The 24,556-nt window shown below is 41.7% G+C and overlaps 1 protein-coding gene across 4 annotated transcripts in view; it reads left to right on the forward strand.

Annotated features, from left to right (window-relative positions):
• The first annotated feature begins 705 nt into the window (after nt 1–705).
• LOC126475136 (RNA exonuclease 5) overlaps nt 706–24,556 on the forward strand; it is a 43,147-nt gene continuing 19,296 nt past the window's right edge. Inside the window, exons 1-3 of one of the 4 annotated variants that reach the window (XM_050102735.1) lie at nt 706–879; nt 16,508–16,639; nt 17,701–17,871. In XM_050102735.1, the coding sequence (XP_049958692.1) occupies nt 17,842–17,871 (30 nt within the window). In that variant the 5' untranslated portion in view covers nt 706–879; nt 16,508–16,639; nt 17,701–17,841. The remainder of the gene's footprint in view (nt 880–16,507; nt 16,640–17,700; nt 17,872–24,556) is intronic. The other 3 variants (XM_050102736.1, XM_050102733.1, XM_050102737.1) reach the window with 3 other exon arrangements.

Genomic DNA, 24,556 nt, shown 5'->3' on the forward strand with positions numbered 1-24,556 from the left:
TTTTTTATGCACTTAACACAGAGTCAAGCCTGGAGAGGAAAGCTCTGTAGTCTTATCTGGATGCTCAGGGTTTTTTTCCTTGAAAATTCAAAGTCTCTCACACAATTTTCGAATATTTAATCTTTGCAGGTTTTCATGTGTCACTTCTTTTGAATGGAAAATTACATTTAGCGCAAATAGCTACTGTTCCGATCTGCAGCGAATTCTTAACACAGAAATGAAATTAAGTTTATCATTCCAAAGGAATCCTTAATATTTCTCCAATAATCAAATTATGCTCTGAGATTCAATTAATATTTGAGTCGATTTATATTAGCAGTGCAGTTATTCACCTCTAATTTCCACAGTATTTTGGTGAAATTGAATTAATGAAGAATAGATCCTTCAATGGTGGCTATGTGATCGGGAGCATAGATATATGGATGAGTTTGATGGTTGATAAAAAAAAAAAAAAATCCGACTACAAGTTTTTGTCCGCCATTGATACTGAGCCTTTTCCAAACAATCTCACATGCAGTCTAAGTTTCTGTGTTCGTGGATTTGAGTTCCTCGTCTTCTGCTACAATGAATGAATAATAGAATGATCTACGATCCTGTTTGTGAACATATACGGGATCGGTGGACAAGTCCACGATCTGGCGATACTTTGTTGCAGTCTACGGCCGTGTGCAGTCACATTGTTTGATTCATAATATCTCTGGTGTAAGAAGAGTGTCTTATGTGTAACTACTTTGCATTCATTCAGGACTGAGGACAGTTTACTTTACGACTTGTGTGCAGCTGAGTTTATAGGAAATTATAACATGCTGGTTGTGGATACCGTCTTTTACAAGGTTTTGGCAGGGTTTCTTACGTGTTTTGACGCAAAACAACTGAGTTGTAAGTATGTAAATATCATTATTAGTTTATAAGGTAATCAGGCATTTTTATGATGTGCAGTCCGTTCGAAATGTTAAACGACAGCAGTCATCATGCAATACAGTGCTTAATGAGGTCTTTCAACGTTAATTATTATCATCATCCTGGTCGCCATATATCGTTGTGTCGGGCAGCGAAAAACGTTTACTAGTAAATATAAACAATATTCGGACCCCTGTCTTTTGTCTCTGTAGTGTGTACGGTTTGTCAACAGGAAGGCACACAACAAATTTCAGGTCGCGTGATGCAAATTGCCCATGGTGTAGGAAACCTAAAAATGTCACACACTGTGAAGAGTACTCTGCTATGTAGTTTACTGAGCATAGTTGCACGTGACAGAGGAACAATTTGTATTTGTATCTGTATAATGAGTGGGCGTAATGGCGAAAGTGATAAAACACACACACACACACACCCCTCCCTCCTCCCCTCTCCCTCCCTCCCCCCTCTCTCTCCCCCCTATGATAACCCTTGTCCCACCCTCCACACACCCTTACTCTTCCCTCCAATACAAAGTTTGTGCTGCCTGGATGGCTCAGAAAGTGTCGTGCCAACCAGTCCCTTCTTTTAGTCAGGTTGTACCACAAGTTATTCTTCTCCCCAATTATCTTCAGTACCTCATCAGTTGTCACATAATCTATCCATCTAATCTTCAGCATTCTTACATAGCACCACATTTCAAAAGCTTCGATTCTATTTTTGTCTCAACTTTTTGTCGTCAATGTTTCATTTCCATGCATGGCTACACTCCATACAAATATTTTCAGAAAAGACTTCCTAACACCTTGATCGATATTCTTATTTTCAGAAATTCTTGTTTTTGCCGTTGACATTCTACCTTCTTTATGCTCCCTACTTCAGCCCTCATCAGTTGTTTTGATGCTCAGGTAACCACACACATCTACTACTTTAAGTGTCTCATTTAATAATCTAACTATCTCAGTATCATCTGATTTAGTTCAACAACATGCCATAACCTTGTTTTGTTTTTGTTGCAGTCATGTTATATCCCCCTCTCAAGGCACTGTCTATTCTGTTCAACTGCTCTTCCAAGTCCTTTGCTACTCCCCACAGAATTGCAAGATCATCGGCGAATGTCAGAGGTTTTTTTTTTTTTTTTCAGTTCCTGCTCAAATTTTTCTGTGGCTTCCTTTACTGCTTGTTAAATGTACAGATTGAATAACATCAGGAATAGGCTACAACCCTGTCTCCTCCACTGGTGCTTCCCTTGGGACTAGTGTAGCAGGGGATACAACCCGTCGGCTTTGGACAATGACGTCACAAGTAGCCAAATGAGAAGCGATTCTTCTTAGTGTTGTAGCTCCCTTCAGTAGCTGATAAGTGTTTTTTGGCTTTAAAAAAAGAAAAATCTCACGAGATAGAATAAACAGATCCACTTTATTAAGCAATCAGTAAAAAAACGAAACTGAAACATAACAGCAAAAGCGAAAATGGTAAACTGCTCTCTGGCGACTTGTGACGTCATTGTCCAAAGCCGACGGGTTGTATCCCCTGCTACACTAGACCCCTTCCCTTTCGTGCCCCTTGATTCTTATAATTGCTACCTGGTTTTTGTGCAAGTTATAAATAACCTTTTGCTCCCCATATTTTACTCCTGCTTTGCTCAGAATTTTTGAACGTCGTCAGAAGCTTTGCTTCTCCTGTCTGATACACATTGCACACCATATGGAAGAATTTATCATGGCTGGGTCTCCCAAAGTATCAGTAGTTCTGACAGAATGTTGTGTACTCCCGGTGCCATGTTTCAGCTTAGATCTTTCACTGCTCTATCAAATTTTCCTCACAGTATCGTGTCTCCCAAATCATCATCATCATTTACATGCTCTTCCAGTTCTGTAATGTTGCATTCAAATTCATCTCCCTTGTATAGAACCTCTGTATAAATCACCTCGTGCAGACGGTATCTTTCCCCATAGTGAAATCTGCTTTTACGAGGGTGAGTCAAATGAAAACCTTAAATTTGTAATAACAAATCAAAATTTCGTGCCATTATCGTGTAAGTTGGTAAGCATGCTACAAACAGCGTGCAGAATGACCTGTAGGTGGCAGCATAGACCAGATGCACACATACCGTCACAGTATCATTATAAAAATGGCCGCCCCAATTGCAACTTGCACCAGGGAAGAACAGTGTTCTGTTATTCGGTTTTTGCATAGTGAAGGTGTAAAACCTATTGAAATTCATCAACGAATGAAGGTTCAGTATGGTGATGCATGTTTGTCACAGCAGCAAGTCTACGAATGGAGTAGGAAATTCGCAAATGGTGTGACTTCGGTGGAAGATGCTCCTTGTCCAGGTCAGGCACAATGTGTTGTGACTCCACAGGACATTGCAGCAGTTGAAGCCATAATGAAGGAAAACCGCGAGTGACACTGAATGAAATTGCAGCATGTTTACAGATTAGTCATGGGTCAGCACACCACACTGTGCATCATATGCTCCAGTTTCACAAAGTGTCTGCAAGATGGGTGCGATGGCAGCTGACTCCTGAACTGAAAGAACGACTTGTTGATGCTTGTGAAAAACTTCTTCGGCACTTTGAACGAGAAGGTGATGGCTTCCTTGCAAGAATTGTTACTGGGGACTAAACCTGGGTTCACTTCCACCAAGTGGAAACAAAGAGATTGAGCAAGGAATGGCGCCATTCTTCATCACCAAAACCAAAGAAGTTTCAAACAGAACCATCAGCAGGGAATGTTATTCTGACTCTCATTTGGGATGAAAAAGGAGTCATTTTGGAGCATTACATGCCTAGAGGGACCACTGTCACCAATGCAGCATACACAGATCTCCTAAAAAAATCATCTGCAGCCTGCAATCAAATCAGATTTATGTGGATTGCTGTCAGCAGGTGTCCTTTTGCAACATGACAATGCAAGGCCCCACATTGCCCGTACAATAGTTGCAACAATCACAGACCTTCATTTTGAGTGTCTTCCTCATCCACCATACTCACCAGACCTTGCCCCAAGTTATTTCCATATGTTTGGACCACTCAAAGAGACAGTGGGAGGAGAGAAGTTCTGTTCCGATGAAGAGGTACGCCACACGGTGCATGAGTGGTTGCGCGGACTACCAAAAGAATTTTTTTCAAAGGAATTTATGCACTTTGTATGTGCTGGAGGACTTGCACTGAGCATGGGGGAGATTATGTTGAAAAGTGATACAGCTTTGTACCACTTCTGCACAATAAATAATATTTAAAAAAGTATTTAAGGTTTTCATTTGACTCACCCTCGTAAAACTTACATTTTTTTCCTCTAGCCATTCTAACTATTTGTATTCTCTTCTGCCTGCTTTTTTAGCTGCATTTTATATTTTCTTTCATCAGTTCAGCTCAATATTTCTCGTGTTATCGGAGGATTTGTACTGGGTCTTACCTTTTTATCTAATTAGATCCTTTCCTGCCTTCACTGTGTCATCATTGAAAACTACACGGTTATCATCTACTGTATTCCTTTCCCCTCTTCTAGTCAGTCATTGCCTAATGCACCCTTTGAAATTCTAAACAACCTCTTGCTCTTTCCACATATTTAGATCCCATTTCTTCCTACGTTTTTACAATTTCTTTAATTTTAATCTGCAGTGCATAGGCCTAACCAAGAAATTCTGGTCTGTTCACATCTGCCCATGGAAATATCTTAAGATTTAAAACCTGGTTCTGAAATCTGTCTTGTTGTTGTTGTTGTTGTTGTTGTTGTTGTTGTAGTAGTCTTCAGTCCTGAGACTGGTTTGATGCAGCTCTCCATGCTACCCTATCCTGTGCAAGCTTCATCATCTGCCAGTACTTACTGCAACCTACATCCTTCTGAATCTGCTTACTGTATTCATGTCTTGGTCTCCCTCTACGATTTTTACCCTCCACACTGCCCGCCAATGCTAAATTTGTGATCCCTTGTTGCCTCAGAACACGTCCTACCAACCGGTCACTTCTTCTTGTCAAGTTGTGCCACAAACTCCTCTTCTCCCCAATTCTATTCAATACCTCCTCATTAGTTATGTGATCTACCCATCTAATCTTCAGCATTCTTCTGTAGCACCACATTTCAAAAGCTTCTATTCTCTTCTTGTCCAAACTATTTATCGTCAGTGTTTCACTTCCATACATTGCTACACTCCATACAAATACTTTCAGAAACGACTTCCTGACACTTAAATCTATACTTGATGTTAACAAATTTCTCTTCTTCAGAAACGCTTTGCTTGCCATTGCCCGTCTACATTTTATATCTTCTCTACTTCAACCATCATCAGTTATTTTGCTTCCCAAATAGCAAAACTCCTTTACTACTTTGTGTCTCATTTCCTAATCTAATACCCTCAGCATCACCCAACTTAATTACACTACATTCCATTATCCTCGTTATGCTTTTGTTGATGTTCATCTTATATCCTCCTTTCAAAACACTGTCCATTCCGTTCAACTGCTCTTCCAAGTCCTTTGCTGTCTCTGACAGAATTACAATGTCATCGGCAAACTTCAAAGTTCTTATTTCTTCTCCATGGATTTTAATACCTACTCCGGATTTTTCTTTTGTTTCCTTTACTGCTTGATGTCTGCCTTACCATTATATAATCAATCTTTGCAAAATTCTAGGAGATGGCTTCCTGTTTCGTTCCTTTCCCCCCAGTCCATATTCAGTACTACTATCCGTTCTCATCCTTTGCTACTATCAAATTTCAATCCCAACTCACAATTAAATTTTTATCTTCCTTAACTATCTGAATAGTGTCTGCTATTCCATCAAAAATTTCTCTAATCTGTTCATCTGCATAGCTAGTTGGCAGATAAATTTGTAATGCTGTGGTGGAAGTGGGCTTTGTCTGTCTTTGATAACACATTCAGTATGCCTTCATAGAAGCTTACCTGCATTCCTATTTTCTTGTACATTATTAAATTTACTCTTACATTACACCTATTTGATTTTGTATTTATAATCTTGTATTCAGCTGACCAGAAATCCTGTTCCTGCTGCCACAGAACTTCACTAATTCCTGCTATATCTAACTTCAACCTAGCAATTTCCATCTTTAAATTTTCTAACCTACCTACTCGATTAAGATATGTAACATTCCACACGCCGATCCATAGAAAACTAGTTTCGTTTCTCCTGATGCCAACATCCCCCTGACTGGACCCCGCCCAGAGATCCAAATGAGGGACTATTTTACCACAAGAATATTTTACCCAAGAGGATTCCATCATTTAACTGTGCAGGAGAGCTGCATGCTCTTAGGGAAAATTACGGCTTTAGTTTCCCCTTGTTTCAGCAGTCTGGAGTACCAGCACAACAAAGCTGTTGTTGTTAATGTTAGAGATCTGTCAATGATCCAGACTGTTGTCGATGCAGCTACTGAAAAGACCGCGGCCTCTGTTCCAGAGCCACATGTTTGTCTGGTCTCTCAACCGATACTCTTCTGTTGTGGTTGCAACTCTGGTACGGCTATCTGAATCGCTGAGCCACACAAGCCACCTCACCGATGGTAAGCTGTGTGGTACTTGGTGGGAGTAGACATGAATGCTACGCATCAGAATTGTACAGTCTGTGTTTTTGTTAGTGTAGTGGCGTAACTCATAGAGGTGCAAACTAAAAATATAAAAGTTCAAATCAGATGCCTCCAAGCACTATGGGACTGAGGTCATCAGTCCCCTAGACTTAGAACTACTTAAACCTAATGAACCTAAGGACATAACACACATCCATACCCGAAGCAGTATTTGGACCTGGGACCTTAGCAGCAGCATTGTTCCGGACTGAAGCACCTAGAACCGCTCGGCCATGTCGACCGGCTATGAAAGTTCCCAAAGCCTTTGTATGTTATTTCTCACAGGGGAAAACCAAGTATTTGATACTGTCTGTTGCTCCAGGGGTTTAATGATCGAGCAACTCGTCCGCTCTGAGAATATCTGCCTTTTGAACACAGGTCAGATAACTCACTTTTCCACAGTTACAGGGTCTTTTTCGGCCATTGACCTTTTTTATTATTTTCTCCCCCCAGCTATTGCACATCTAGTTCAGCGGGAAGTGGTTCCAGATTTACATTCTACTGACATCTTCCCAGTGTGAGTCCATCTGCCCATTAGGACAGTGACTAACAGGAGACTACACAGGTGAATGGTACAAAGGGCAAACTGGTTACAGTACAGTTGATAGGCTATTTTTGAATGAAAAGATTGTGCACAGGAGGCGGCAGCCCATATCACCCGCAAGATCCAAAGGGCTGCCGCAGAGTCCATCCCCAGGTCTAGTAACTACATCCAGTCTTTACCTTGGCGGAATGATGACTGTTGATTGGCAATATGGGCCAGACAGACAGCTTTGTGGAGCTCACTCTCCAACTACAGACAATCTTCCTGCCTTCAGGTCTGTGAGAGCACATGCAGGGCATGTGACCAAAGAACGGAAGAGGGCTTCCTGAAGGGAATTCACGACTTCCATTAATTGGTCCATTTACACCGTGCAAGTTTGGGAATCAGTAAGACTGATTTCAGGCAAGGGTAGTATGTGTTCCCTTACGGCCTTGTCAAATAATGGGGTCACATTTTAGCAGAATATTTCTTTATTGTTACTACTACATCATCCAGACAAGCTCCCACATCCAGGTATTCCACAGGACTGCAGAGAAGAGGTAGCTCAATTTCTTCTCGCATTATGAGGATGTCTACAACCTTCCATTCTCCATGTGAGAACTGGAATCAGCTCTGTCTGCAGCCAGAGATACTGCTCCAGGACCTGATGAGATCCATTATGCCATGCTTCATCATCTGTGCCCTGAAGCGAAAGGACAGTTCGTCTCTTGTTTGTCAGATCTGGTTTGAAGTACAATACCCCATGACTTGAAAGGAGGCAATATTAATTCCATTCTGGAAACCTGGCAAAGACTGTAGCGCCCCTAACAGTTTTTGGAGTGCCGCCCTTACCAGTTGTATGGGTAAGACTCTTGAACACATGGTCAACCGCCGTCTCGTCTGGCTGCTCGAGTCCCGAGGTCACCTGCGTTGCTCCCAATGCCATTACGGGTGCTACTGTTCCTCCTTTGACAACTTAATTCTACTGGAGACGGCGATACAGGAGTGCTTCTTACACCGAAACCATTTAGTTTGTGTGTTTTTTGACCTCGTAAAGCATATGACACTATTTGGGGGTACAACATCCTTCGCCAACTTCATGAATGGGGACTAGATGGAAGTCTCCTGCTTCTGAATCAATCATTTCTTGAGGACCAGCATTTTCGTTATCATATTGGCAATGCCATGTCTGATTGCTATGTTCAGGAGAATGGTGTGCTCCAGGGCAGTGTCCTCAGTGTTACATTGTTTGCCATCGCTATCAGTGGCATTTCCCGCGCAGTCAGGGCCCTGTTAAATGCTCTGTTTGTGGTTGACTTTGCAATCTTCTACTCTCTTCTGATCTTACAATGACGACGAGGCAGCTACAGCTGACCATTAAGAGGCTGGAAACCTGGGCCCAGACATCTGGTTTTCGGTTGTCACCAGAGAAGACTACAGTTGTCAGTTTTAACCGTGCTTGTCGGGGTTTTAACCAGCCAGTGCTCACAATGGGGGACAATATTTTACCTTTTCCAGATGCTGTGCATTTTTTGGGTTTATTATTTTACTCAAAATTAACATGGCTCGCACACCTGAAAGACCTAGGAACAAAGGGCTTCCAGTCATTGAGTATTTTGAAATGCCATGGCAGAAAACCATGAGAAGCTGACAAGTTCTGCCTCCTGCAGTTTTATAGGGGATTTGTTCGATCTCACTTAAATTGTGGCGGCATGGTCTACGGATCGGTCTGTCCTTCCTACCTCTGGATGTTAGATGCTCTCCACCATGAGGGCATTCAGATATCATCTGGAGCCTTTCTGACCAGCCCAGTTCAGAGTCTGTGTGCAGAGGCTGGGGAACAACCACTCTGGATTTGGTGTGTATCCTTTTTTCTTGATAGGCACTGAAAATCTCAGCGTCACAGAGGATGACGCACATAAAGCTGAAATACTGAACACCTTTTTCCAAAGCTGTTTCACAGAGGAAGACCACACTGCAGTTCCTTCTCTAAATCCTTGCACATATGGAAAAATGGCTGACATCGAAATAAGTGTCCAAGGAATAGAAAAGCAACTGAAATCACTCAACAGAGGAAAGTCTACTGGACCTGATGGGGTACCAATTCGATTCTACACAGAGTACGCGAAAGAACTTGCCCCCCTTCTAACAGCCATGTACCGCAAGTCTCTAGAGGAACGGAAGGTTCCAAATGATTGGAAAAGAGCACGGGTAGTCCCAGTTTTCAAGAAGGGTCGTCGAGCAGATGTGCAAAACTATAGGCCTATATCTCTGACATAGATCTGTTGTAGAATTTTAGAACATGTTTTTTGTTCACGTATCATGTCATTTCTGGAAACCCAGAATCTACTCTGTAGGAATGAACATGGATTCTGGAAACAGCGATTGTGTGAGACCCAACTCTCTTTATCTGTTCATGAGACCCAGAAAATATTAGATACAGGCTCCCAGGTAGATGCTATTTTCCTTGACTTCCGGAAGGCGTTTGATACAGTTCCGCACAGTTGCCTGATAAACAAAGTAAGAGCCTATGGAATATCAGACCAGCTGTGTGGCTGGATTGAAGAGTTTTTAGCAAACAGAACACAGCATGTTGTTCTCAATGGAGAGACGTCTACAGACGTTAAAGTAACCTCTGGCGTGCCACAGGGGAGTGTTATGGGACCATTGCTTTTCACAATATATATAAATGACCTAGTAGATAGTGTCGGAAGTTCCATGCGGCTTTTCGCAGATGATGCTGTAGTGTACAGAGAAGTTGCAGCATTAGAAAATTGCAGCAAAATGCAGGAAGATCTGCAGCGGATAGGCACTTGGTGCAGGGAGTGGCAACTCCCTTAACATAGACAAATGTAATGTATTGCGAATACATAGAAATAAGGATCCTTTATTGTATGATTATATGGAAGCGGAACAAACACTGGTAGCAGTTACTTCTGTAAAATATCTGGGAGTATGCGTGCGGAACGATTTGAAGTGGAATGATCATATAAAATTAAAAATGTAGTCCATCAACAAAGGAGGTGGCTTACAAAACATTTGTTCAACCTATACTTGAGTATTGCTCATCAGTGTGGTATCCATACCAGGTTGGGTTGACAGAGGAGATAGGGAAGATCCAAAGAAGAGCGACGCGTTTCGTCACAGGGTTATTTGGTAAGCGTGATAGCGTTACAGAGATGGCAGACTCTGCAAGAGAGACGCTCTGCATCGCGGTGTAGCTTGCTGTCCAGGTTTCGAGAGGGTGCGTTTCTGGATGAGGTATCAAATGTATTGCTTCCCCATACTTATACCTCCCGAGGAGATCACGAATGTAAAATTGGGGAGATTCGAGCGCACACGGTGGCTTTCCGACAGTCGTTCTTCCTGCGAACCATACGCGACTAGAACAGGAAAGGGAGGTAATGACAGTGGCGTGTAAAGTGCCCTCTGCCACACACCGGTGGGTGGCTTGTGGAGTATAAATGTAGATGTAGATGTCACCTCAGTCATTGGCATCTAGTTCAGTGGTTCAACCCACCTTTGAATGACTGTTCAGTAATCAGCCCTAAGCAACCAAGCCGTTTGGTATACGTGCTGCAGACTGTCTCAAGGATCTGGATCTCTCGGACATGAAAATACTCACCCAGGGATGGAACATACCTTGGCATCTTCAGAGGCCCAAAATGCTTTTAAGCTTGACACAATACAAGGAAACTTGTACTCCAGAATTTGTTTTTACAACTATGTTTTTGTCTATTTTAAGTACTTACCATAGTTTTTTATCGTTATTTATACAGATGGATCCCAGCAGGAGAATGCCCTTGTTGTACTACTGTTTTTCCTGATAGCGTTTGTAAAGTGCATCTTCCAGAACAATTCACGGATTATGATGCAAAGTTATATGGTATTCTGATGGCACTGGAAAGGGTTCACAGACATCACTGTATGAGTTTTCTTGCCTGTTCTGACTCACTTAGTGCACTGCAAGCACTCCAGCAAATGTACCCGATAGACCCACTGATTCAGCTCATCCATGATCCCTTACAGCTTCTCCAACACCATGGCAAGGAGGTGATCTTTTGCTGAGTACCTGGCCACATTGGGATACAGGGGAATGATATGGCCGACAAAGCTGCCAAGGAAGATTGTTGGGATAGTGCTGTCCATCAGTGTCCCATCCCGTTGCACACCATCATCTCATTTTCTGACAGATGCGGTAGGGGGAGACTGAATGGTTGCAGGTGACAGACAACAAACTGTGGTTGTTCAAATCAACCACAAAGGCTTGGTGGACTTAATGTCAGCTTCGCCGCTAAAAGGTGGTTTTGCTTACCAGACTGCACATCGGGCATAGCCCTTTCACACATGGCTTCCTCCTCCGACGTGAGGATGCACCACTCTGTGAAGTTAGTGGCATGCTGCTTTCAGTTCAGCATATTGTGGCTGTGTGTGTCCTATATACTGATATTAGGGCAGCCCTCAGCCTTGCTGGAGATCTGCCCACTATCGTTGCAGATACTCATACTAGTGTTACAAGAGTGGTGAAATTTTTTGAACTGTCAGGCCTCATCCCTAAATTGGTGAGGAAGAGCGGCAAACTTTAATACGTTATAAACTGCTCCTCATGTGGGGACGGCCTTTGTCCCCACCCTTGAGATCTGCATGCTGACTTTTTGTCATGGCACTGATGAATATGATGTCGAGTGCCTCCTCAACCCAAATAATAATCATCATCATCACCATCATCATCATCGATACTGTCTGTCCACTTTGACCCATGATTTCATTAGAAAAATGAAAAAAGTAACTCTTCTAAATACAATATTGTAACATTTGTGTCACTCATTCAACTGTAATAAACACTCACCACTTTTGTTATAACAATACATTAAGAATAATAGTAACTAACTAATTGCACACCCTTGGGAACTTGGAGTTTTTAATGAGAGACAAATTAGGCACATAGCCCTGCACTTCTCTTCCACAATAACCATAAATGTCATGAAATTAAACAATAAATTAGTGGTCTCCCATGCTGTCAATCCTCCAAAAATAACACTAATAGATATCATCTTCAGGTTACAAACTGAACTAAAAAGAAAACACCAACCACAAAAAAAATTCCACAAAGAACCACACACCCTTAAGAGCAAGAACATCAGTCTGATATCATTAATTTCGATTGACATTCAAGGGTCATTGCAAAAGTCATGACAATTATTTTTTGTCTCGAAAATGGTAACAAATTAAAAAATTCTGAAATGTGCAAATGGAAGGTTAGTTCATTTGTAAACATTACATGTACCGCCACGAAGATATAGCATGAGGAAAAAGATAAAACAAATTTTGTTGCTTCAAACATATTTTGCTGTAATTGCAACCATACACAGTAGTACAATACAGGAACATGGTCGTGTGACATCTTAGAGAGGCCCTCAAATAGTCTCCCAACAAATCCCTCACACACTGATATCACTGTGGAAGACACGAAATTTCCGTGCCCTCACCACGAGTGAAATTTTGGATCTCACGTGTCACTGCTGTGGTAATGTCTTCACATGTTGGAAAATGTGTTCCATGCAATGGGTGTTTAAGTTTTTGTATACGGTCATAATCGTTAGGTCTGGAAAATATGGTGAATGCTCTAGTACTTCCCATATCCATTGTGCGAACTGATTCCGCACACATGCTGCAGTGTGAGCTTTCGCTTTGTCCTGAAGAATTAATTTCATGTAGATGTTTAGAATGTTTCTCCTAAATAGCCCGTAATAGGTGTCGTCGTAGAAAAGTACGACAGTAGTACATCGCATTAACAGTTTGTCCATGTGGTATGAAATGGCACAAAATCACTTCTCTAATGTCATAGGCTATGACGACCATAACTTGACACGAGACAGAGTGCAATGAAATTTCTTCCTGCAAGGTGAAACCGGATGGCACTTTTTGTTCTGGCTCATAGGCCCTGGTGTAAAATTCATCTGTGGCGACAATTCTCACTGGCATATTGTCGTCCTCCTCCTCGTATCACACTAGGTGCACATAACAAGTTTCGTAATGTGTCCACTTTACCACTTCACTTAGTGCGTGAAGCACCCACTGTGCAGCAACTTTACGTATGTGTAGCTCATCACATAAAATCCTGTAGATTGTTGTCTTCTCAATACAAGTACAACACACTAATTCCTACAACATCCATTGTCTGTTGTTTTCCAATCGTAGGACGATCTGGCCACAAGCACAAGTGGTGTAAAATGCCTGGGCATTTATAAGTAGGGGCAAATGTGTGGGTAATGTCCAGGCATTTATGCATTTTAAACATTGAGAAGTGGCACATATAAAAAAAAACTTTAAGGTAATATTTTGTATTGGAAAAGGTGTTTTGCAATACTGATTCTTTAGTGGTTGCGTAACCAAGTTGAGAAAGCTGCTTGAGAATTAGGGAAAAGTTATAAGGAAAAATAAATTGGACTGTAAACATAACTTTTTACGTCTATGCGGTCAGTTGTTGGAGTAGTGCATAATTAAAAGAAAACAGAACTCAGATTTAAAAGTTATTTTTGAAATAAAGTGTAGTTTATATTAAGAAGCTAGCCTGTAGGTAGTATTTTTACTTGTACTCTATTACTGCAAGAAGTTCTGACTCTGCTTCAGATTCTCCTGAATCTGATTCCTCACTTATCACTAGATTCCTTTCCATTTTGTCTTTGCTTGGACTGTTCAGAATGGCTTTTATTCTGTGGAATTAACAAGCTGATGTCATGTTCCTGCTCCAGCCATCAACTTCCAGTTGTAGGAGAGCTAGGTTGGTTTTAGTTTTGCAGCCCTCTCTGATATAGTCTATTTTTTTCCCTCTCTTTGGATCCACCCAGAATTGCTGAACGAGCACACAGAAGCAGTAGCAGCAGGTGTAACTGGTGTGCCCTGAATTTTTATGGCAACTTCTGCCAATTCACAAGTTCCTCTTAAATCTTGCCATCACAATAAAGGTTTTGCATACTGATTTTTATCTTCCTGAGAACGAGTATGTGCTTTTTCCACACACAAATTTGTCTGGGTCAAATTCCTTGTTTGTTCCTATAATCAGCCCAGTTCTCTCTAACCTGAATAACATTGAGTCCAGTGTTCTTTGGTGTGCCACAAACAAAGCTTATTGCATCAAGCATCTCAATAGGCTTCAGGTTACTACCATATACTGCACTGTCAAGATGATTAGCTGCAAGGTGGGCATTGAATCTTTGTTATTAAATCCATATTAGTGTTCTCATTTTGTCTTCACAGCAGTGCAGTCTTACAAAAGCAGATAAAGAAAGGAGCAGAACAGGAAACTATAATCTGTTCGTATGTTGTTACATCTGACAATCAAGCTTTTTTTTCTGACAACAGTTTTACAATTAAGAATAAATTTATCATCAAGAAACACATTCCAGTTGTTTATTCTTAGTAATAAAGGCAATGAATGATATACATAGGTTTAAGTGAAAACATTACTAACTTTTAACATCCAGAGTATCATCTCATTCCGTATTTTAATTGGTAAGTTATACGTGATGCTGATGAAGTCCCATACTCCTTGACGGAGCATAGGGGAATGATGCGGGAGACCCGCACCGCAGTACTAGGCAAGGTCCTAGAGGAGGTGGTTTGCCATTGCCTTCCTCCAACCATAATGGGGATGAATGATGATGATGACGACACATCACCACCCAGTCATCTCGAAGCAGGTGAAAAATCCCTGACCCCGCCAGGAATCGAACCCGTGACCCCATGCTCGGGAAGTGAGAACGCTGCTGCAAGACCATGAGCTTCAGACTAAGTTATACATTCTAGAAGCCAAAATTTTAAAAAGTACTTTGTTTATAACTGCCCAAATTTCAGGTATTTAAAATAAGCTTTGGACAAACCCACAGGCAAACGAACATTTATACATGTCGTGCCCACTGGGCATTTTCCTGGTCCACGTCAGTACTCTGTATCTAACTCAAGCATCTCACATGATCCAAAAGCTGAAAAAACAGACCTGAACCATATACTTGGCTACAAAAAGTACAGCAAAATTTAGACTAATGAAAAAAATTCCCATTCAGTGGACAAACCATACACAAATAACTAATGCAATCAAACAAAATAACCACCTGATCTCCATTCTCCCCTCCTAACAGGAACTGTTACTTACCCCCACCCTCATCCTCATAAGAACTGATGTCTTTCCACCTTCCACCAACCAGTATCCATTTTCTTGCACCAAACACCACCAAAACTAAAACAAGTTAAAAAAACACTAGTGTCAAAATAAAACCATGATCATCAGAAAATACATAAAATTTAAAACTTCTAGCACTGCCCTTCGAAACTAATCAGTATCTGAATTATCATGGACACACATCTCATGGGCTCAAAACTAAACAGATGAGTGACAATAAATGTAAGTCAAATAAAATTACCTGCTTAGATTTTTAGCCTGAATTAAATGCTGAATCAAATTGTTCTCCTGGCAGCACAGGCTAGCATCATCACTGCTACAGGAAAGAGTTTTTGTATTTGTTACAGCTTATATAGTCTGCCAATACATAGTGTTCCTGAAGGAAAATTATTGTGCTGCTCGTGTTACAGTTCTCCTCCATCAGCATGTGGCTGTTCTTTTTCACTGTCGAATACATCACAAAACCGACACTTATGACATTTCTCAAGTAACACTTCCAAAAACTTTTTGACAGTGATACTTGCCACAAATGTCCCACACAAAGCAGAACACCTGTTACAAAGTTCTCTCTTCTCATAAATGCCAATTTTAATACAGTGCCCGTATGTGACATCACATATCACAATATTATGACATCATAGATTGAAGTCAAACCCCAAGATTGAAGTCAAACCCCAGTTGACCATCCTGCAATGTATTGGCTAGTTTGTCATGAATCTCAGTAAGCTACAAATAAGTTCTAGAATGTAATATTAATGTTTTCTACATTGTGATTTTATTTGCAGTTCTTGGAATTTAACCAATGAGTGTCCAAAATTCATTATTAATGTTGGATATTAACAAAACTGTGATGGTTTTGTTGAGGAATGGTTCAAAAAAATTTAATATTGAAAAAAAAAATGAAATGTATTCAGTACAGAAAGATAGTAAACAACAATAGAATAATTGAGACAGTCGTTCCAAGTTGATTTTTTGCAGTTTTATTCTTATTTTCCCAAATGAATTCATTTATTTTTCGTTAATTTTGACATAAGTCTTTGTTGAGTAGTTTTACAGGGGCAGTGCATGATTATATCATAATTACAGTTACTGAAACCTTTGGTAGATTATTGGTGATACAGAACATCCACAAAAAATGCAACATACTGTGCCTACCAGAATGTTTGTAGGTTTCCTGTTTACTGGTATAATTTTTGGATACATACATGTTGTTACTATTGAGAATGTTGGATATTTCATATCTATTCCGTTACCACTAAATAATTTAAAACAATATAAACTATCATAATTCACTGGAGGAAAAACATTGTTGCAGATGAAAACAGACGGTGCAGTTCCTAACAGTGAACTGAAATATATTGACAAAAAAATTAAAAGAAAGCAAAATAAACTGAGAAAAATGTCTGCACTATTGGAAATAACAAGATTGAATGACAAAGACAGAGAGGTGAGAATTGTATTCAATCCTTAAAATATTAGATGTGTTAAGTCAAAAGTAAAATAAAAACTGAAATTTTTTGGCTGTTTTCTATTGATTGTTTGCTGTATTGAAAGACATGGAATTATTAAACTAGATATTCTTCTGTGGAAGTGTCAACTTCAGAGAGCCTGCTACTGACTTGTAATCTTAAATTGTGGCAGTAACATTGTTCCATTTTGATTTTAATTCTAATGTGAAGATAATGGACTGAAACATTCTGAGAAAATCTTCAAAACATTACATTCAAAATTTTGTAATAATGTAGGCATACAAAGTGTGTTTGAAAGATGACTAAAGTAGTGTAAAATACTAATTTTATCCAACTTAGATTCTAACAAGGGAACCTCCCCATCACACCCCCCTCAGATGTAGTTATAAGTTGGCACAGTGGATAGGCCTTGAAAAACTGAACACAGATCAATTGAGAAAACAGGAAGAAGTTGTGTGGAACTATGAAAAAAATAAGCAAAATATACGAACTGAGTAGTTTATGCGCAAGATAGGCAACATCAAGGATAGTCTGAGCTCAGGAGCGCTGGGGTCCCATAGTTAGCATGAGCAGCTGCGGAATGAAAGGTCTTTGGTTCAAGTCTCCCTCGAGTGAAAATGTTAATTTTTTATTTTCAGAGAATTATTATCTGTCCATCCGATGCGAGGTAACTGCGCCGTAGTATGGGGATGCTACACCTAAACAAACATCGAAACGCACGATGTCAGTTGACTACAACGCACGGAAGAGAGAGTATTCCTGCTAACGAGGCTCCCTGGCTGGCAGTTGACTGTTCGTTACTTTGGACGAGAGTGCATTAAATATGAGAGATGTATTCTGTGGGCAATATGAATCCGGCAAATATAGCAGACGGACGGACAGATAATAATTGTCTGAAAATAAAAAATTAAACTTTTCACTGTTTTTTCTCATTTTGTTCGTTTTCATTCGTTATATCTGCTCGGGGCGGATGTCGCAAGACACCCATTTCAGTTCGTCGTTGTTCCATTAACTCAGTTCTTTTATTTTTTTATTACAGAGGGCAGCTAACCCTCTGACCGAACACGCTGAGTTACTGTGCCGACACACTCGAGGGAAGACTTGAACCAGTGACCTCTTGCTCCGCAGCTGCTCACACTAACCACAGGACCACTGCGCTCCTGAGCTCGTATCAGCCTTGATGTTGCATATCCTGTGCATGGACTACTCAGTTTGTATATTTTGCTTATTTTTTCTATAGTTCACACAACTTCTTCCTATTTTCTCGATTGATCTGTGTTCAGTTTTTCAAGGCCTGTCCACTGTGCCAACTTATAACTAAATCTGAGGGGGTGCGATGGGTAGGTTCCCTTGTAAGTCACTGTATCCTTCAAAGTGCTCTTGTACATTCACTATTCTGCTCCAGAAGTATTTCCATGTGCCATGCAGTCCTGAAAAGCTCCTTCTTTGCCCATTAAAAATTCTTCTTGCTGTCATCAGTAGTATCTAAATTGTGCCCTTTGAGCACAGATTTTAATTCTGGCCTAGGATACCATATGAAATGAGATTGGGGGTGAGTTGGGTGGCCACTGGTTAAGTCACAGACACAAAACACAGAAACTGACAAAATGGATAAGTCAGGCATATTCACAAGGTGAGGGGGCAAAGAGTTATGTTGTAACAATTCTGATAGTTCTGTAAACTTTCTCTTGCAAGTCACTTGTGTGGTAATTGTGTAATAGTTTGCTCTTTGATGTCCTTGGAGCAAAAATTTAGAGTTTCAGTTCCATTGCTATCTCATTGAAATTAGTCACATTTTTTTAAGATGTAGGGATGTTTGCCGGCACACTCATGACTTGACTTTCTCTTGATGTTCTGTCTTTAGAAACATTATTTTTGCATGAATATAATCCTCAGCTTTCTGAAGTAGTTCTTTGTAAACATTCAGTGCTTCTGTATGCTTAACGCCTTAAGTTTTCAAATGAGGAGCAAACTTCCTAGCAACTCGATGTACTCATATGTTCAACTGTCACTCGAAACCACACATTTATACCAGTTAATATTCCAACTTCTTCTGCATCTTTTCTGACAGCTGGTGCTTTCTGTGCACAATATCCATGATTTCTCTGAATTTGAACACAAACAATTGAGGTAAGAGACCTTCCTGTTCAAGGATCACTTTCAGTTGGAATGGGGAAGGCCATTCATAATAATAGGTTCAACTTAAGGTATCACTTCTGTAATCTTACCTGAAAACTTAAGATGTATCTCTCAACATTTTTCCATATTTACACAAAATTAAACTATTCCAATGTTGAATCCAGTAACAATAGCTCAGAAACTATACGAGATATCAACAATGTTATGTAGGATTGTTTGATGAAAACAATGCTGTCAATAGCACCTGTGTGGATGCTCCATTGACACGTAAAAAAAGTGAGGTTACTTTCTAAACAAACTTTATAATATGAGAATAAGTCATTAATAAGAGTATTTTTGTACTCTTTTTGCAAAAGTAATTTCATAAATGCTCATATGAATTGTCAGTTGGCTATTGCATGCATTATACTTGTTCTATCTGTCCATAAGTTTGCAGATGCTCCCACCCCCCCTCCCACACCAACTCTAGGTGGGGGAGGGATTACTTGGCATCTGCTAACTTCTGATACAGCAAATACTATTTGGAGTGTCAAAACAAATGCAAAAATGGATCATACTTTATCTGAGCTGTGTACTGATTTTTTAAGCACCTGTAATTTCTGATCAAATATTATTTCATCTTATGCATAGCTGTGTGGAGGAATGTGTATTAGTGAAGCAGTAGTATTTCTAGTGAGAGAAGTTCTCAGCATTTTGGTCTTATGGTAAGTTTCAGATGCCTTAACATAACGTCATTTCAGCAAGCATTTGAAGCAGATTGGACTACCTTCTGCAAATGCATTAATGCAAGGCCCCACATGTATACAAAAATCACCGAAAGGATTATCCCAGTAAATACCTGTGTTCTATTGACCTGAGAAGTGATTAATCTTTGTTATGAAAGATGCAGTCTAGTGTAAAACTGAATAAAGTGTATCTTGATTATTTCACACGTATAAATTATTTTTACAACTAAAAATTATCTGTGAAGGCTGAAGCCAGTAAGATATCTCCCTCATTGTGTATTGCAGCAGTTTACCGCAATTTTTCCCACCTCATTTGAGCAAGTGGCATACCTAAATACCTCTTCATGAAAGTATGGGACACTGAAACGTATCTAATAGCAAGATGTGTTTTCTGCAACTAAGTGAGTACAGTAGCCCAAACCCTGCAGACGAGGTCCCAATATCACTCTGCACTTATGCCTGTACATCAGGGAAGTGTTAAAAGAGAATACAAGGCTCAGTAACAAGTACGCCGATCAAAAGCTGTGTGTGTGTGTCACAGATACACTGAATAGTCAAGTCAGGTGATTTAGGTGCAGAAGTATGAATCTTGCTAAACTAACTTGGTATCAGTTTCTCATCTGTTCCCTCTAATTAGGTTCAGCTGTGAAGAAGAGTGAAGAGGAATAAACCTAACTGGTCACCATCACCCAACATGCAATGCAGAACACCGCGCAGTTACAAGAGTCCATGCAGGAACAGCAGCAGCTTTCAAATTGACTCATCATTCTCGCTTGAGTTTCCTGTAGTTTTTCTGTAGTTACAGCAGGCAAATGTGAATTGTTTCTCTGAGACATTACTGAGCTCCCCCATCTTGGACAATCTGTTTTAATACTACATCTCTAATGGCTTTGAACTTGATGGGGTGTTGTAACATGAATAAATTAACTTTGTGGTTGACAGATGGTACAGATGAGGGACAGTGTTGCTAGTGTACAGCCAGATACACAACTGAACTGAATGAGCTGATAATTTGGAGGAACATTGCTAATATTAAGTTCGTAGGTGTACTGTCATTTTGAAATTGATTACTAATTCAGCATGTGACATTTTATTAAATGTCAGTATAAACATTCAACAAAAATATGCTAATTACAGCACACTTTTGTCATGCAGGACCTACAATCCAAGAGGCCGTTCTCTGCCAAATGTGTTGACAATTTCAGGATTGCCATAGCTGGTTCTTAGCCTTTAGGTGAACACGTGACTGTGTTCAGCTGTTTGCTCAGTGTTCACACAAAATACTGAGGAACCCTTAAATAAATCCACAGGAATACAGGTCTAATTGTGTGCTTTTCGACATCCGCTATCTTGTTTCTAGAAATACCTTCTCTTTACGAAGTTTATGCATAGCAGTCCACACGGAAATTAGGAGCAACAAAGTGGTGGATGTGTCAGCAAATGATACCCACTCAATACCTACATTGGCACAATGCAAAGGGCTGCCATGTGTTGTGAAACAGACCATCTAAGTGTTGTGTAGTTCCTTTCTATTAGAAAGGTGAAACAGTCCTTTTCACGTGCCACAGGATTGGGAATTCCCTCTGATGCATAGATTTCTTGTCCACTGAAAGGATTCATCACTGTGAGGTGCTTGTGGAATGCACCAATATGTATATCTTACTTGGAAGAGTGCGCCTGTTACACACAAGGGCAGTCTTTAGTTTGTCTGCATAGTTGCCCTGGACTTTTAGTGCAGCCATAAAATGTGAAACAGCTTTAACCAGTTCTCTGACATTGTAACTTCCACCACACACACCAGTGCAGTGACCCCCCGCCCCCCCCCCCCCCCCCCTCCCCCAGGGGGTCCACAACTCTTTTGTGGATACATGCGTAGCGAGCACGGGACCCCGAGCTAGTGTGGCCCTCCTTCCTTTCCGGGCTGCATACCTTCCTTTTCCACATCCTTCCCCATCTCCCCCCCCCCCCCCCCCTTCACCTCCGCCTCTGCCTCTTCCCTTCCCTTTCTCCCCCTCTGGGAGTATGTTTAGCGCCTACGTCCGGAGACGGATGCTCAAAACTGTAAAACAATCTCCCTTCTTCGCTTTCTCTGTGTCCTTCCTTTGTCCTTCTCTTTTCCTTACCTCTTCTCTTTACAATTTTCTCCGCTGCGGTGTTTGAGACCTCTCTTCTCCTCTTTCCTTTCCACTTCTTTGTTCCCCCTTTCTCTTTTTTCCTCCCTGTGCGTGTCTGAAGGCTGACCCAGGCAATCCCATGAGTAGCCGGTGATGGGGTAACGCTTAATTCCCCGCCCCGGTTAGACAGGGAGGACACATACTTACCCCCGGTAACGGCCAGACCCAGGGAGGTGTGATTACCCGAGCTGATACCTTCAGAAAGTGCCGATTGGTCCCTCCGTCCGTTCCTCAGGAGGTGTAACCTGAGGTGTGAACAATCACCTAAGGCGGGAGTGCCCTCAGAGAGGCCCCCCCACAAGGAAGAAGCACGCCATCAGAGATGCCGGTAATCATGGGGGATACTTCGGCAATGGTTTTATCATCTACTGTGTCTGCTCACAAGCGAAAGTTAAATGAGTCTCAGCCACGGACAATTCTTCCATCAGTGCTACAGTTCCTTGTTGTTTCTCGGTCAGACAAAGGTCAAGACTTTTCCACAGTCAACCCTTTCATTATTCAGAAAGGTGTCGACACAATAGCAGGTCCTGCAAAGTCTTGCTCCCGATTACAAAATGGCACCTTGTTGTTAGAAACAGTCAGTGCCCTCCAGGCACAAAAATTGCTGCATACTTCACTGCTACACAGCTTCCCTGTCCGTGTGGAAGCGCACCACACTTTAAATTCATCACATGGAGTCGTTTATACACACTCCCTCGACGGATTGTCCAATGAGGAAATTCAAAACTACCTGTCTGATCAGGGCATAACGGCTGTTAATCGAGTCATGAAAAGGGTTTACAAGAATTTGGTTCCAACCCGTACTGTCTTCTTGACATTTGACAGAGTTCAACTTCCGTCGAACATAAAAGCGGGCTACGAGTTAATTTCCGTTCGCCCTTACATCCCAAACCCTACGCGTTGCTATCGGTGTCAGCAGTTCAATCATACCAGCCAGTCATGTTCCAATCCGGCCAAATGCGTTACGTGCGGCAAGGATGCCCATGAGGGGCAAGGATGCCCATGAGGGTGCCCGTCCACCTCCATCCCTTCGTTGCATCAACTGTATGGATGACCACGCTGCTTCCTCTAGAGATTGCCCCATTTTTAAAGACGAACGGCTCATTCAGGAAATCAGAGTGAATTAAATGGTGTCGACCTTTGCTGCTTGAAAGTTATTCGCCAGTCGAAAGTCCACTGTGCCTCATGCAGGTAAATACATCACTGTCCTTGCCTCTCCTCGGCCTACAAAGGAGGTAGCCATACAGACTTGTGATCACACCTTTAGTGCCACGATCGTCAGATTGGCCAGCGCAAAGATCACCTGTTCAACCTCCCCACTCACCTGCTCACTCTATGGCTCACCCTTCATCAGGTTCTGCTAAATCCCAAGCCCCAAAATCAGACTTCCAAAAAAGAGCCTACTCGTGAAGATTTTTTGCGTACCCTGACTTCACAACCATTGTTCCTCCTTCATCTCAACGTCCTGTTTCCAAGAAGTCTAATAAGAAACCCAGTTCCTCTCCTTCTTCGCCACGGCGTGTCTCATCTACAGCACCACCTCGCGGTAACCGCCCTCGGTCGTCTTCTGTGACACCGAGGTGCACTGCAGGCGGCTGATCAACCGGCCGATCGCTGGTGGCAGGAGCTGCTACCGAACAATCTATGGATCAGGATCTTTTGTCTTCGGCTGAATGCCATACCATGCTGTCAGCCGCCAGCTCTGAGCAGTCATTGATTTGAGGGCAACCTTGCTCACATTCTTCCCTTTTCTGTCCACCCTAATGTCCATTATCCATTGGAATATCCCCGGCATTCGAGCCAATTGGGATGAATTGTCGATCCTCTTACGATCCTATTCACCGGTCATCTTCTGTCTTCAGGAAGCAAAGCTGTGTCCCCACGATCGCTTTGTTTTCCCCCATTTTCAGTCAGTCCAATTTGATCTCCCCTCTGTTGAAGGCACTCCAGCACATGGTGAACTCATGATTCTTCTCCATAATACTCTCATCACCCAATCCCCTTAAACAGTTCCTTCCAAACTGTCGCTGTCCGTCTTTCCTTTTCTGGATACACCTTCTCTCTTTGTACTGTATACATTCCATCGTCCACAGCAATGGCAAGAGCTGATCTGCTTCATCTTCTTGGTCAGCTTCGGCCCCCCTATTTGCTGGTTGGGGACTTCAATGCCCACCACCCCCTTTGGGGATCTCCGCGTCCTTGTCCGCGCGGCTCACTATTGATAGACGTCTTCCACCAAGCGGATCTTGTTTGCCTCAACACTGTGGACCCTACATTTTTGTCTGCCTCTACGACAAATTTCTCTCATTTGGACCTTTCGGTCGTTACTGTTCCGCTAGCTCGGCGCTTCGAATGGTTTGCTCTTGCTGATACACACTCGAGTGTCCACTTTCCATGTGTCCTTAGATTGCAGCCACAACTGCCATATATCCACCCGAGATGCTGGAAGTTTGCCCAAGCCGATAGGACACTTTTTTCGTCTCTAGCGACATTCAATGACCGTCACTTTCCTTGCGTTGACGATGAGGTCACTCTTATTACAGAAGTTATTCTTACAGCTGCGGAACATTCAATACCTCGCACCTCCAATTTGCGCCAGTGCCCCCCATTTCCTTGGTGGAATGAGGCATGCCGCGACACAGTACGTGAGCGGTGACGTGCTGTTCGCGTTTTCCGGCACCATCCTACTTTGGCCAACTGTATCCGCTATAATCAGTTCTGTGCGCGGTGCCGTTGCGTCATCTGCGATAGCAAGAAGGCAAGCTGGGACTTCTTTACTAGCTCATTTAACACCTTCACTCCCTCCTCGGAAGTTTGGAGTCAGATTAACCGATTATCTGGCGCGCCTAGTTTCTCC

This window comes from Schistocerca serialis, chromosome 4 (assembly GCF_023864345.2).
Source record: "Schistocerca serialis cubense isolate TAMUIC-IGC-003099 chromosome 4, iqSchSeri2.2, whole genome shotgun sequence".
NCBI classification, from domain to species: Eukaryota; Metazoa; Arthropoda; class Insecta; order Orthoptera; family Acrididae; genus Schistocerca; species Schistocerca serialis.